The 15,673-nt window shown below is 49.2% G+C and overlaps 1 protein-coding gene and 1 pseudogene across 16 annotated transcripts in view; one reads left to right on the forward strand and one right to left on the reverse strand.

Moving 5' to 3' along the window:
- LOC103563328 (ral guanine nucleotide dissociation stimulator-like) overlaps positions 1–15,673 on the reverse strand; it is a 90,762-nt gene that overhangs the window by 37,724 nt on the left and 37,365 nt on the right. For 3 of the 16 annotated variants that reach the window (XR_011529280.1, XR_011529283.1, XM_070582975.1), the window contains 6 exons: positions 6,101–6,290; positions 3,043–3,258; positions 2,591–2,694; positions 2,016–2,084; positions 1,168–1,236; positions 650–724 (listed from right to left, as the gene is read on the reverse strand). Coding sequence is in view for 6 of the 16 variants with exons in the window: in XM_070582975.1 (XP_070439076.1) it covers positions 650–667 (18 nt within the window). In the remaining 10 variants the exon portion in view is untranslated. Of the gene's footprint in view, positions 1–649; positions 725–1,167; positions 1,237–2,015; positions 2,085–2,590; positions 2,695–3,042; positions 3,259–6,100; positions 8,665–8,871; positions 8,994–10,689; positions 10,741–15,673 lie in introns of those variants that run through there. The other 13 variants (XR_011529278.1, XR_011529279.1, XM_070582974.1 and 10 more) reach the window with 7 other exon arrangements.
- On the forward strand, positions 12,280–14,559 carry LOC103563323 (olfactory receptor 5T1-like; annotated as a pseudogene).

Here is a 15,673-nt window from a genome sequence, read left to right on the forward strand (position 1 = left end):
CACACCCTCACCCTCAATACAGTGAGGCCGCAGCTGCTTAGTTCATTCCATTTCCAAGTTGGACACATTGCCCTGGAAGGCATACAGCCAAAGTCCATCAGCAACAGCCCCCTTAGCCCATCACTAGCCCCCATCCACACCCCTTCCAATGTTATACTACTGCCAGAGGGCAGACACTTCCAGAAACAGGACTTGGACCTGGGCCAGGCTCTGGGCTGCAGAACAGGTGGGACAGAGGAGCTGAGACCTCATAACCCAACCCCCTCTGATGACAGATGGAGACACTGAGGCCTCAGGCAGGAAGGGACAGCTCAGCCACTGATGTGCTTCCTGACTGGGAGGGGCCCGACTTCTCTTCCCTCATTGGCAGGGCCAGAGGGAGGGGCTGAGTCCAGCTCAGACACCACCTCCTGCGGCCACACAGCCAGGCAGCTCTGAGCCTCAGCAGCCCAGGGAACCTGGACGGTGGCTTATGCAGGGCCTCCATCACTCATCGCTGGGATGGGCCTGACGCCCCGGCTCCCACAGGAGGCTGGAGGCTCTGCTGAGAGGACCTTTGCCAGATGCAGAGAGCTCAGGGCTCAGGGCAGGACTCTCCTCCCCACCCTCAGGAGCCTGAGCCCCCAGACCCACCTCCAGGCTCACTCACCTCCACATAATCCTCCATCGCAGCGTCCAGCAGCTCCAGGGAACTGAAGAATGTCACCAGGGAGGGGAGGACACCCTGTGCCGCCATCGGGGTGGGCATGGTGATGAGCTCCCGCTCTCAGGTACCCCCATAATCCCTCCTCTGAAACCCCTCACCCCAGCCTCCTGCCCACCCCACGCTCCCACACACAGCAGCCTAGGATCCTCTCAACACCCCAACACACACAATTCCCTCCTCCCCTCCCCTCCAGGAGCACCAAAATGCACCAGTCAAGTCCCAGGGCTGGCTGTTGGCCAATCCCAGGGGGTGTGGCTCCTGCCCCTCCCCACCCCAAATCTGTCCTGCTGCCAGCCCTTCCAGGCCTCCTCCTGCTCACTGCCACTGCAGGCACTTCAGGCTCGGCGGCCACAGCAGATGTGCTGGAGGAGGAAGGCCCGTCTCCTGAGGGAGGCCTCCAGCTGGGAGGGGGAGCCCCCTCTCCTCTGACTCCTAGGCCCCTCCCCCACAGTCACCCTCACCTGCTGCCGCTGCCTCTCCTGGGCTCCCTGGCAGGCCCTCTCTGCAGTCTCTAACACGGCGGTCGCCTCCTGTCGGGGCCGAGGACAGGGTCAGTGTGCCCATACTCCCCTCCACACGTCCCCCAAGGCCCCTGACCTCGGACCTTGGCCATCTGGCTCCAGTCCCCTGCTGCCTATGCTGCTCCCACCCCCAGGGTGCTCTGATTCTAGACCAGTCCCAGCTCCAGGACTCACTCCTGGGTGACCTTGGGTCTGCCCAGGCCTCCCTGAGCCTCTTTCCTCATCTGGAAAGTGTGAAGAGAACGTCATCTGCTTCCAGGAGTCTCCTGAGGACCCAATGTCATCTGACTTTCATCACTGCTCTCCCGTCACCTCTCAAGCAGAAGCCAGCACAAATCTCCTCAGATTTCCATCCTCCTTTGAACGGTATCATCCCACCGTGGGCCTGTACCACGTCATCTTCCTCCATTTCCCAGAGGAGGAGACCGAGGCCCACAGAGGGACAGTGACTTGCTCAAGGACCCACTGAGGAGAGCCCACTCCCCCTCCAAGCCAGAGGCCCTGTCCCCCAGCCTTCACCCCTCCCCCTGCCCCACCACTGACCAAGGTCCTGACCTCTGGACTCGGAGTGCATCCAGACCCCAGCCAAACTGAGACATGAACAGAGAGGGACAGGGTGTCTTAGGGGACCTGGCCAAGTGGATCCTTCCTGCTCCACCCCCACAGGGGTCTCTGACACCCAGGCTTGGCCCATGGCCTTGCCATAGCCTCGTCTCCTAAGATCCCCTCAGGATGTTCCCCTCCCCTCTACCCCTCCCCTCCTTCCAGATCTCCAGCCTCCAGGTTACCTTCAGGAGCAGCTTCCTGCTCACGTGCTGCTCTCTCCTGCACCACTTCTTAAGCGATGAGAGCTCTCCCTAGGGGGTGGGGAAAGAAAGAAAGAAAAACTGTCTGGTGGTTGAAGGGCAAATCCCTTTTGTTTGAGGACCCAGAAGATCCAAACAGCCTAGGGCCTGGATGAGGGATTTCACTGGGGTGCTCTGAGCCCTGAGGTCCCCATGGGACTGGGGAGGGGGCCTCTCCTGTTTTCACCTGGGGCCTCCATTCCCATATCTACCACACAGATCTGTTTTGAACAGTGTTGGTTTCAGTTGTATAGAGATTTCAGTTGCTGCAAAGGGAGTACTGGAAAATCTCCAGCTGAGCTCAAGCCCAGATCTGATGTTTAAGGAAATGAATTCCTGGGGCACAACTGCTGGCCTAGGGTCCCAGAGAGACTCAGAGACCCAGGAACCAGATCAGTTGCTGTGTCTGGCATTTGCTGTCTCCTAGGTGGTCCCAGCTGACTACGGGGGCAACGCCAACCCTATGTGGGCTGCCTGGTCCAGCCTCGTGGTGCTCAGGTGGAGAGCAGCCTACCCACCTGGAAACTTGTCCCCAGGGCTCTTGGAGACGGGTAATGGCAGGGCTCTGCAGAGCAGAAAGGATGGTGTGGAGGGAAGAGAAGCTTCCGAGGCCTCGGCACCCCTGGGGAAGGGAAGAGATTGAGCCGTGAGGGGGAGCTGGAGCTCTGCTGCCTCTGGCTTCTGCCCCCTCATGGACTTCTCCTGTCCTGGAGGAGACAGAGGCCCAGGGAGGGCACAGCTGGGACCTGATGAGTAACACTCCCAGGCACGAAGATTTTTAGCTCAACACAAGGAAGGAGCACAGGAAGGAAGTGAGCTTGGCCCCACTGGGACCTCAAGTCAAGGTCAGTATGGCCCTGGCAGGAGGGAATAGGGACAGTGCAGGGACTCAGAGCACAGACTTCAATCCTGAGAGCTTAGAAACAAGAGGCAATTCCCACGCCTCCAGAGAGGGCCTCCCATGACTTACCTCAGCCACCTGAATCCAGAGCTCCACCACCCTGGCCCTGTCCTGGGCTGTCAGGCTTGGGTCCCTGAGGCAGGTGACGATGACACAGTTGGCCACAGTGTTGGTGTAGGTGATAGTGTCACAGATGGTGAGTGCCAGGTACTTGCAGACCCTGTTGTCACGCTGGGACCAGATGGAGCTCAGGCAGTGGGTGGACACCAATGTCTTGAACAGCTGCTGAGAAAGATTCGGAGTGTCACCCGGCCCTGCCGCACACCGGCTCGGTGTCCACAGTCCCCCACAGTCCCAGGCAGGGTGAGGTCAGAGCTGGAGCTCAGGAAGCAGAGGTGTGGTCTGAGACTTGTGGGAGTCCCTGGGCTTTGTCTGTGTCCACTGAAGGCAGCCAGCACAGGATGACCTGGGACACAGTACTGTGGGGAAGGGAGGGGGCATTTGCTCCCAGCCCCGTCTCACTTCCTCTAAGCTCCAGAACGCAGCCCACACCTGCCCATCTCAAGGGCCATCTTCCACCCATTCTGATCACCCTCAGGTCCCACTCCCCATTCTGATGCACATTCCCCAGTGGCAGGGACAACCACTGGCTTTGCTTGTTTGTCTCCCCTGTAGTCAATACACATCATGTGCCTAATGAGTACTGAGGCTGTTGAGGCCACCTGGGCAGATAGGTGATGGACCCAAGAAGCTCTCCTCCCCCACCAAAGGGCCAGACTCTGCTCAACTGCCTCTCTGTTCCACCTCATTTATCTACACAGCCATTCTGTGCAGCAGGTCCTCTGAGTGTCCGCCTCTACTGTCCTGTGGGGACAGCGAAGGCTTGGGGGTTAAGAAAGCTGCCCAGGTCACAGTGTTGGTAAGGCGGGGAACAGATTTGGACCCAGATCATGGGATTCCAGATCAGGGAATGGCAGGTGTGGCACATGAATGGCAGCTCATGGCACAGGAAGGCAGGGCCCACCCACCTTGCAAGCCCTGCTGCTCACTGCAGCCACCCTTGTCAGCTGCTCTGCCACTAGCTGGGGAGGGAAGTCCAAGAGGCTCAGCTTCTCCTCCCTCAGCTGGTTCTCGGTGGTCACAGCCCAGGGGCAGGTGGGCTCTGGCGCTGGACCTGGCACACTCGTTATTTGTGCAGATGGAACTGGAAATCTCACTAGACCCCATGGTCCAGTGGGCTCCAGTGCATGAGCCGGCTCTGGGGCTGAAGTTAATGGTGGCCCTTACTCCAGTCCTGGAGGGGCTGGCGCAGGGCCTGCTGGCTCCAGCTCTACCACAGATGGTGGGGCTGGAGGTGAAGCTGGCTCTAACCCAGGGGCTGGCACTGGCTCTGGCTCTGAAAGTGACAGGAGCTTTGGAGCTGGCTCTGGAGCGGGATAAAGAGAAAGTTTCACCCACGCACCTGACAGTTCCTGTGCCTTTCCAAAGACGGGAAAGACTCCACTGCCTTTAAGAGAACTCCAGCCCATTAAGCCCAGCACAGACTGTCTTCCCAGACTGCAGTCCCCTCACCTTTCTGCTCCATCTCAATGGCCTTGAGATGTTCCAGGTGGCCCAGCAGAAGGTAGGCATGGACCTCCGGGTCTGAGCCACCAAAGCTGACATACACAGTGGCCAGCTTCACTATCAAACAAGGAAAACACAGGGGCTCCCAGAAATCCTGCCCTTGGTCAAGCCAGGTTCCCACCGTAGAAGAGACAGCACTAGGGAGAGGCAGATGGGCCACAGAGTCAGAGGCCTGGCCTTTCCTTCCACACTGCCCTCCCAAGGCACCCTTGTTTGCATCTGGGCCCCCATGCCTGCCCCTCCCCCTCCAGAGGAGAGCCCCATCCCAGCCCTGAACCCCTGCTGGCTGTCCTGGCAGTGGCAGACCTGCTGATCCAGCAGGTTGAACACAGAGTCTATGTGAGTCTCTTACTTGCACCGACATTCTTCTCCCAAAGGGCTTGGACACAGCCCACCTCAGCCCTCCATGCACTTGGGCACCTGGACTGAGGACTGAGGCAGATTTGTGAGCAGCTGGCTCATATACCTCCTGTTCTGGACCTGGTGGTGGTGGTCAAAGGGGTGGATGTGGAGATAGGGAGGCAGAGTGAGACGGGACTCTGGCGGGGATGAGTCTCTAGAAACAACTCAGCCCAGCCTCCTTTCTGGTTCCCAGGGGACCTGGGACCCATCCACAGCTCATTCTGTCTTCTGTACTCCTGGAGTGGAAGCCATTAGACCTCAGCCTTCCCATGGGAACCAAAAGATGAGTAAGATGCAGGGTTCTGCCAGGCCTGCCTGAGTCACATCTACCATACTCTCCCCTCACCCTGCTCTCTAGAGACAGGAGGCCCTCCTTCTGGACCCAAAGACCATGCACATTTTTAGGCAGCCCTGTGGTCTACCATCCCACTCACAATGTGGGGAAATGCCTCCCGATGTTCAAGTGGGTACGAGGGCATCATGGGATGTATGGTGGATGGGACCTGCGAATGATGTTGTGTGACTCTCCGATTCTCACACTAGAACTGAGGCCCAGTGATGGTGTTTGCTTCATTCACTGAGTCATGCTAAGTGTCTCCAAAAGTCGTTCATGGAGTATGTGCTTAATATACATTGTTGAATGAACTTCAACCAGAACCATCCCAGGTATCTGAGTGGGTCTGGGGCCCCTCTGCTTCCCCAGAGATCCCTCACTGCCTACACCAAGGACAAGGACCAGGACCAGCTGGATGGAGTCTCAAAATCCTTGACAGCATGCTTTCTCTGTGCTTTCCCAAACTCAGAAAGGCCACAAGCCAGTGACGGGAGAGGAGGACTACTTTTCAAAGGGGACAGAGAAATAATAAGCATGAACAACCATAGCACGGCCCACAGCCCTCTCTGCAGAGCCAGGAACCAGGAAAGCACCTGCCATGGCTGATCCCCTTAGTCCCTGGGAGAACCCTATAAAGTTGATCCTCTCCCACCCCACTTTTCAGAGGAGCCAACTGAGGCTCAGAGAGATGTGATGACATTCCCAAGACACACAGCTGGCAGTGGGCAGAGTCACCACTGTACTCAGGAGAGGGCAGGTACTCACCTAGAAAACAGCTGGTCCAGGACCTGGTGATATGTGTTGAAAGCCGAGTAGTTGAACACAAAGGTGGTGACATTGCAGATGACTCTACCCAGGAAGGCTGAGACCTTAGACTCAGCTTCTCCATCACACCTGCCAGGAGGGCACATATCCTGCAGGCTTCATTTAGATGTGCAGTGGAGTCATCTTCACTCTGGGTGAGACAAGGCAGGACATACAGTCAGCAGCATCACCATGACCCACCAGAAGGTTCGAGGTCTTCAGCTCACCCAGGAACTCCAAGCCCCTCAGGGATGTGTGCAACAGCAGGGACAGGAGTTCCTACACTGAACAAGGTTCTAGGCTTTCAAAATACTGAGTCTGGGTGGGGGAAGATTCTACAGTGAGCTCCCTCCAGGCTGTGTGTTAGATGAGGAACAACAGCCCTCCCTCCATGAAGAGCGCCACCCAGTGAATCCTCAACAGACGCCCCACTGTAGAGATGAGAACAGAGGCTTACGCATGCCAAGGGGCTTCTCAAGATCAGCTTAGGTCAGAATCAAGGACCACACCAAGAGAGGGCTGTGGGACACTCCCTCTATACGGCCTGAGGTTCATCTGCCCCTGACCTGGGGGGAAATGTTCCGCGGGAACCTCACCCTCCCCCAGTGTGGAGACAGTGTACAGGGCAGAGACATCCTATGAGAATCCTTTTGATTTCAAAAAGACTCTGATGGTTCTTGCTTTTACATTAAAGGGAGTTTTGAGACCCTCATTATGAGGGTCCCAAGCTCAGAAAAAGGCAAAATTCAAAGATACTCATAGCCTAGTGGGAAGTCACAACAACATCAATGTTTTCTCTAATCTTCCTAGGAATATGCAAAAAGAAACTTCACACCTTCCTGTGCAACTGGTGGGGAGGAGAAGTCCAGATTCCTTCAGTAATGAGACTGTGGGACATTCAGGTGGGACAGCACTGTTAGGATCCTAAGGGATTCTCAGTTTGAGTCTGGATTCTGGACTGACCTTGGTCATCTCAGGGTAGTGGATGTGGTGACCCCTCTGTGCCCGCTCTCACCTCAGACCAGCCCTGGTCATTGTTGGTGGCCTAGTGCACCTGGCCCCTGTCCAGGGAGGTGGGGTAACCGAAGCCATCCACCAGCTCCTCGACCATCTCCTGCATGCAGCTCTGCAGACAATGCCCAAGAGCCAGGCCAGGAGGTCTCAGGAGCCTGCTGTGACTTGGCCAGAGGAGGAAATCCCACCACAGATCAGGTACAGAGGACATAGACCTTCAGCCAGGGAGGGAATGAGGTGACATCTGGAAGGCTTGGGATTTACATACAGTTAGAGGAGCTTGGTCCCCAGCACTCACCTTCCCATCTTGCCAGCCACAACCTGGGCTATGAACATGACACACAGCCAGGCTTCCAACACTGAGCAACCTGCTCCTGCCCCTGCCCAGGATGGTCCCCAGTCAGCCCCCCACCCCTCACTTCACTCCCCCCTCCACTCCTGGCTCCACCCCTCCTCACTCCTCCCTCAAGGGGTGTGGGGGTGCCCAGGTAGGATCCAGCTGTGGTCTGACTTGAAGTGGCCTGCCCTGGGCTGCCCTGTGTTAACTGAGGTCTCATCCTGCCAAATGGCCAGAGGCGTTGCAGTTGAGGGCTGAGCCAATGTCTACAGTGACTGAAAAGGCTGTCATTCTCAGCTTTCCAGAAGCCAGAGCCTCAACAAGTAGGGATGCAACATGAGAACATCCTGCTGTGTTGAATGTCTCGGCTTGAGTGAGCTCGATAGGAGGCTGTGTCTAGAATGTGGGTGCCTGGAGACCAAAGCACTAAGTTCTGTTGGGGTCTGTCACCAAACAAGTGAGGTCACTTCTCCAAGCTTCCATTATCTGGGCCCCTTTCTTCAATCATACCCTCTGAGGTCTTGACTGCTCACCTCCCTTGCCCATGTCATCTCTATAACAGTACGCAAATATCCATCACAGTGCCCCAAACAACTCCTCGGGAATGGAACCAGAGTTCCAGGTTGGAGGACACACAGTTGAGTTCAGACCTCTTTTTTCCTACCAGTTCTGTGTTCTGGAAACTCCATTGTGCCTCTCAGGGCCTCTTCTATCTCTGAACTTAACCCCTCGGCCATGGAGCCGGCCCCAACATTTGTATTTTCCAGGTGCAAGGTCTTGGAGCAATGTCGTCAGAGAGGAACGGAAACCCAGACAGTCTACTGGGTCCCATGATCCAGGCCTGCCATGCTCCCATCTCCCCGCCTCTCTCTTCTCAGGCTCCTTCCAGCCACACCACCACCTTTCTGACCTTCTCTGGTCAAACTCACTTCTTCCTGTGAGTCTCTGCACCAGTGGTACCTTCTCCCTGACACACAAGCCATTCTCAGACACAGGCAGTCATGGCTTACACTTGTCATTCTGCTCACAGCAAATGTCACTTCCTTGAGGCCTTTCAAAGCCTCCCAGACACAGTCTCCACTGTCACAGATCTCACACCTGGAATGGCATCACATGATTTCCTCCTTCTTGGTCTCATTTGGATAAACCGAATCCATGAAGGCGGGCTTTCTGCCTTGGTGGAAGCAGATGTAACTTCTGGTTACCTCAGGAACATGACTGTCTCTTCAGCCTAAGAAAGTTCAATACTGTCCCATCACCAGACCTCCAGACTCCTAGGAAAGGCCCCAGGTGTGAAAATTGGAAACCCCACTATGCTCCGATGACCATAGAGCCTTAAAATCCACAGGGACACTGGTCTTGTCCAGGGCAAAGTTCTCACCTGGGTACCATTATGGGTCAGCCGCAGGAGTTTTCCACAGATGGCCACTCCATCCATTGTGTGCTAATGACGAGAAGTTACACAGGGAGTCCACCCTAGTGTTATTACCGTGGGGGACAAACCTGGAAGGGCACAAGGAATGAACAAGGGTGTCTGGAGTTCTACACTGATTCTAGATGCTCTGCTTCTAGGGCCTGTTCAAGAGAACTTTCTGCAAGGATGTAACCATTTGGGTCTGCAATATCCAACACAGTCATTTTTAGCCCCATGTTGTTATCAAGCATGTAAAATGTGGCTAATGTGTGTGAGTGAGGAACTAAACTTCTCATGTCATTTAATTTCATGTAATTAATTTAATACATAAATAGCCACAGGGAGACCATTTCTGAATTGTCAGAGTAAGGCCTTCTGAAAATCCACACAAACAATGAGAACACTGGTAAACTGGTCAAAATCAACTCTTTCAGAGGCCTAGAAGTTAACCAAAGTCTTGCAACAACCTGAGGAGTGTTTAGTCAAGAAAGATGGTGGAATCTTTGTAAAGGGAATAATGTCAGTGGCATTAACACTAGTGCTGTTCCCATCCTGCTCCCACAATATCCTCAGTAACTGAAAACCGCCAGTCTCAGAACCATGGTAGCAGCCTACCAGCTGTAATGGGTTTGGAGTCCCCAAAAGACCCATCCCCATTGAATTGTCACTATCTGACTTGCCTGGCAGCTCCTTGAGAAAGTCCCATTTTCAGGGCTCATCCTTATTTGACTCAGAGCTTGCTCAGTGAGGAAAGCTTTTCCCTAGGGTACTTTCCAAAACAATCAGTGGTAGTTGTTTTTCATTGTAGCTGCCTGAGTGAGCTACACCAGTTGAGGCAGGCAAGAGGTGAGCCAAAACTGAAAAGAAAACTTGGGAGAATGGAGTGTCTATCGGGGCTTTCAAAAGCACCAATATATTTGTGAGGATCTAGAAGAGCACAAGTGTACAGGGCTGTGTGCATGCCCAGGAAAGACTTGAGAAGGTCTTAATCTCTCACCTCTAGTGGAAAGTTTGAATTCATATCTGAAAAATGGATTAATGTCATTCATCATATTAAATAAAATAAAGGACAAATACCCCCCGATCTTGATACACATATACAAAAGAGAACTTCACAAACTACAACATCATTCTTGATTTTAAAAAATCGCTCAACACGTTAGGAAAGGAAAGAAACTTTATCAACCTGCTAAATACCATCCTTGAAAAACCCACAGCTAACATCGCACTCAGAGAAAGACTGAAAATTTCCCCCTAAGACCAGGGACAAGACAAAGATAGCTGTCTTCATCCCATATGTTAACCACATTGTACTAGAGGTTATAATCACGGCACTTAGGCAAGAAAAAGAAATAAAAGGCATACAGTTTGGAAAGGAAATGAGCATTTTTTTTTTCATAACCCCACACTTAAAAAGCTATTTATTCTAAGTATTAGGAAAATCTTCCACATAAATCTGGGAGGACCTCATGGGAAAATAAGACGTGTGGCTCTTTTCTTTCTAGTGATAATCTGCTCATTCTCTTCTTGCAGCTTGGCTATCTCAATATGACAGAAATGTGGTGTGTTTCATGTTAGGAATAGAAATCATCTGTAGGTCATCGGATGCAGCCAGGCCCTGTGCATGGCAGATTTTTTTTCACTCCTTTAAATATATTTTGGTCTATGATGGGCTGAAGGAAACACACAAGTCACCATGCTGAAATCTTGCTCCTAAACATGGTAGATACAATATTCATGTTTCTGTGGTGGAGGTTTTCAGTCCAGATCCAGGAGACTCTTTACCTTTTCATTTGCTTGTTTGTTTGTTATGCACTTTCCCTTCTCCATACTCCACTGAAAGAGAAAACAGTCTGATGACATGAGGAAACACGCCAGAAATAACACAGGACATTGAAGTTTAAAGAGTGATTTTCTTCTTTTAGCAATGGCTCTATAAACAATTATATTATCCATTATTAGGTGATATTTATTTTATGGTAACTGTATAAATTCCTATACCATGGTAACTAAGAAAATATAATGTATTAAAGGAATGGCCATGATTTATTTTGACAGAAATAGGTCTCAAAAATACACACAAGGACTTTGCAGGGATAATGACTATATGAATAGAGAAAAATTTTACATTGGTATTTGGTTAAAATTTGAAAAACAGGGGCTGGCCCCATGGCCAAGCGGTTAAGTTCGCGCGCTCCGCTGCAGGCGGCCCAGTGTTTCATCAGTTTGAATCCTGGGCACGCATATGGCACTGCTCATCAAACCACGCTGAGGCAGCGTCCCACATGCCACAACTAGAAGGACCCACAATGAAGAATATACAACTATGTACTGGGGGCTTTGGGGAGAAAAAAAAATTCGAAAAACATTAGCAGTATAATAAATTTGTGGAGGACAAAATGGAGAATTCAGAGTTACAAGTTTTAAAGAAAGAAAATTGAAAAACAAAACACTGCTCTTTATTTGCAAAGCAAGTTGCATCTACCTCCAGAATAATGTCCATTATTCTGTTCACCACTGTTCCAGAAGTCCTGATTGAGTGGGGAAATAGCCAGAAAAGACATCAAGTGGTTTGGTAGGAAAAGGCTGCTTCATACGACAGCCATCTTGGAATATTTTAAAATTAAATAAGTGCACGTTGATTTTATAATTTATTTCAACCCCATCTTGAGAAGTATATTTGCTCCCATTTTACCAACTATGAACATTAAGAAAATGCACACTGTAGGAAATCTAGGATTAGTACTCAGATGTGCAGTACTTTCTATTATAATATTTTTGGATTTAAAAATTTTTATATACATTTGTCTTTGTGATTTGTAAGATGATGTAATATGAGGACAGGAGATAATAAATTTAACAGAAAAAAACCCTAGAAATTATACCAAATGAACTGGCTTTTTTTTTTTTAAGATTGGCACCTGAGCCAACAACTGTTACCAATCTTTGTTTCTGCTTTTTCTCCCCAAATCCCCCCAGTACATAGCTGTATATTTTAGCTGTTGATCCTTCTAGCTGTGGCGTGTGGGATGCCACCTCAGTGTGGCCTAACGAGCAGTGCCATGTCCGTGCCCAGGATCCAAACCAGCAAAACCCTGGCCCACCAAAGCGGATCACGTGAACTTAACCACTGGGCCATGGGGCTGGCCCCTGAATTGGCTTTTTTCAACATGATCAATTTAGCCAACTGAAATAAACTTTTTACTTTATTTATACAGGGTAATGCATCCAATGGGACCCAACTTCTTCATCACTGCCTATTCCTTTACTGACCAGGATTTCAATATGCCCTTCTCAGAAGCAAACACGAGGCTATCATTGGGTGGGTTCTATTTTCAAAAATATTTCATTTAGATCATATAAATAAAAACTGAAATGCCACAGTTGCCATCAGATGTAGATTAATACGCAATCCAGGTGAAGAATGTGACTGAAGTCACCATGTTCCTACTGATGGGCTTCACAGGAGATGTTGACGTGCAAGTCTTCCTCTTTTTGCTATTTCTAGCAATCTGTCTTTTCACTCTGATAGGAAATTTGGAACTGGTTGTATTTTTCATTGGGGATTCCTGGCTCCATGACCCCATGTACTATTTTCTGAGTCTGTCATCATTCTTGGATGCCTGCTATTCCTCAGTTGTCATCCCAAAAATGTTGATCAATTTCCTGTTAGAGAATCAAACTATTTCATTCCTTGGATATGCAGCACACATGTTTTCCTATGATATTTTTGGGGCCACAGAATGCTTTATCTTGGCTGCAATGGTATATGATTGCTATGTAGCAATCTACAACCCTCTGCTGTATTCAGTTAACATGTCACTCAGAGTCCATGTGCCACTCAGCATTGCTTTTTATGTTGGTGGCATTTTCAAGGCTTCAGTGCACACAGGTGCTGCATTTAGCCTATCCTTCTGTTCATCCAATGAAATTAGAACTTTCTTTTATGACATCCCTCCTGTCTTTGCCATTTCTTTTTCTGACACATGAGAAAATCATCTTCTAGTCTTCGACTTTACAGGAGCTGTTGAGAATAGTCACTATCCTGATTGTCCTGATCTCCTATGGTTTCATTCTGTTGGCCGTTTTGAGGATGCATTCTGCTGAAGGGAGTTGAGAAGTCTTTGCTACATGCGGCTGTCACCTAACTGGAATGACAATTACTATGGAACAATCTTCTTCATGTCTGTAGGACCAAGTTCCAGCTACTCTATGGACCAGAACATGATGGTGTTATTTTCCAGCATCGCCATTCCCATGCTGAATCCCATCATCTACAGTTTAAGGAACAAAGATGTAAAAGAGACAATGAATTGAGCTTTGGGGAAAAATTGGTTTATCAACAAAGTGTACTCTTCTCGCTAACCATTAAATTGAAATCAATTAATATTAATGTTCATTGTCATATCAGAAAGTTACGATAAAAGTGTATTTTTAAGGTATTAGTGCCTCTCTATTCTTCTCAGAAATTTTTAAATAAGGTCATAGTCAATCCACTACCTATGCAGTTTTTATACATGCAGAAAATTGCCATCCATCTTCTTTTAAGTTATATATAGAGAAAGAGTGATATAGATATATGTTACACACATACACACGTATGTACTTATATATGCTATTACTGGTTGCATTATTTTGCTAGGACTGTACCAGAGGCTGGATTGATAAAACAACAGAAATTTATTTTCTCACTGTTCTGCATGCTACGTGTTTGAGATCAAGATACTGGCATGGTTGCTTTTGTCTGAGGCCTCTCTCTCCTTGACTTGCAGATAGTCGTCTTCCTTCTGTCTTCACAGGATCTTTTCTCTCTGAGTGTCTGTATGCTTCCCTTCTCTTCTTATCAGCTCAACAGTCATATTGGATTAAGGCCCACCTTAAATGCCTAATTTTAAGATAATTACCTCCCCACACACTCTATCTCTAAATACAGTTACATTCTGAGGTAGTAGGAATTAAGACTTCAACATATAAATATTGGTTTATTTACACACATAGGCATATATTGTATTAAATTCTAAGTATTATCTTTCATCTCCATATCACTCAAATTGAATAGGCTCCCATAGTTGCAATAAGTAACTTTATAATTCTATCTGACTTACTTGAGCAAATACCAACTAACCAAAAAAAAAAAAAAAAAAACCCAAAGCTTGCATAATTCCAGTCCCTTCTCCATGGGGTCACTGGCATCTGCCTGCTGTTCACAGCACTCTGCTCTCCCCTTAGGTCCACGCGTCGGCAGCAATCTAATCCCAGCCTGTGGTTTGGGACCACAGAGAATGTGTTCACGGTGTCATTACCATGGTGTTTGTGAGGGCGCGTTTCTCCCCCTTATCTTATTTCATTATTTCATGCAGAGCATGTACAGTGAACCCGTTCTCTATTTCCTCACAGAATACGGAGACTAGACATTAGCATTTATCAAGATTATACTTAAACTCAAGAATGAGAAAAAACAAGCACAATTCATAGAAGAAGGTACAGCTGGCTGGCAGATTTGGCTCTTCCCACAATTGAGCCCCAGCATCTTTATGGCTACAGGGCTGGTCTTGACTCAGTTTGGGCTCTGTCTGGGGTTTTCTGTTTTTGTTTGTTTTTTCTTTTTGGTGAGGAAGACTGGCCCTGAGCTAACATCTTTTGCCAATCTTCCTCTTTTTTTTTGAGGAATATTGTCACTGAGTTAACATCTGTGTCAATCTTCCTCTATTTTATGTGGGATGCCACCTCAGCATGGCTTGGCAAGCGATACTAGGTTCTCACCTGGGATCTGAACCTGTGAACCCCGGGCCGCTGAAGCAAAGCATGTGAACTTAACCACTATGCCACTGGGCCAGCCCCCTTTTTTTTTATCCCTAACCCCTCTGTGATGCCCTTGAAGATGCCACCTCTCCTCAGTGTCCAGGCCCAAGAATCAAGGTGCAGAGTGTCTCTACTCTGCACATATTCAACACTGTTTCCATTGGACCTTATTTGCATCACAAGGACATGTCTTCTTCAAAGCTTCTTCTGAGAGAGTGTTTTTTCTTCCTGTCTTTCTTTTGTCATCATTATTATATTTTGTGAAAACCCATGCAGTCCCAACAGAACAGTCTCATTTCCTTAAAGTAGGATTATTAAGCTTAAATAACACCTCAATCATACAGAGTATCTCTTACCACAGTGAGTTCCTTGCACAAATCCTCTGTGTTTCTTCTCCTCTTTGGAAGGCTCAGCACACTGTTTCCGTGATTTCTCCCTTTAAATGTCTCTTCTTAGTGAGGCTCTCATTCACTACCTTATACTAATTATATAATTGCTGTCTGTATGCCACAAAGAGCAGTGTTTGAAAAATATTCTTAAGAGCTTCAGAAAGAGCTAAAGAAAGGGGGTTACTTCCCATTGTTATCTCATGGAATGGATGTAATACATATTATTTGCCAGCTGTAGTAAAATGTTTGGAAATGTGCCTTAGCAGATAGGTGCGTGCTGAGTTCTGTGAGACAATTCTTTCACAGTACGCAGGCAAAAGCCCAGCTGAAGGCGGTAATGTGCAAAATTGAATGTGTTACATGAAGGTGTTCCTTAAGAGCTAGAAGCAAGAGTGGTATTTCTCCCTGTGATCTCAGGGCATGGAGGCGATCGATGCTCTGTTCTGGCACTAGTGAAAAGTTTGTAATGTCTCATACCAAGAGGTTCCCATGCAGCTACATCAAAGCTGAGTTCCGTGGGAGCAGTCGTATAGTCCATGAGAGGCCGGCTGCATGGCATCAAGTGCAGTGTTTTAAAA

This window comes from Equus przewalskii, chromosome 18 (genome assembly GCF_037783145.1).
Source record: "Equus przewalskii isolate Varuska chromosome 18, EquPr2, whole genome shotgun sequence".
Taxonomy (NCBI): Eukaryota; Metazoa; Chordata; class Mammalia; order Perissodactyla; family Equidae; genus Equus; species Equus przewalskii.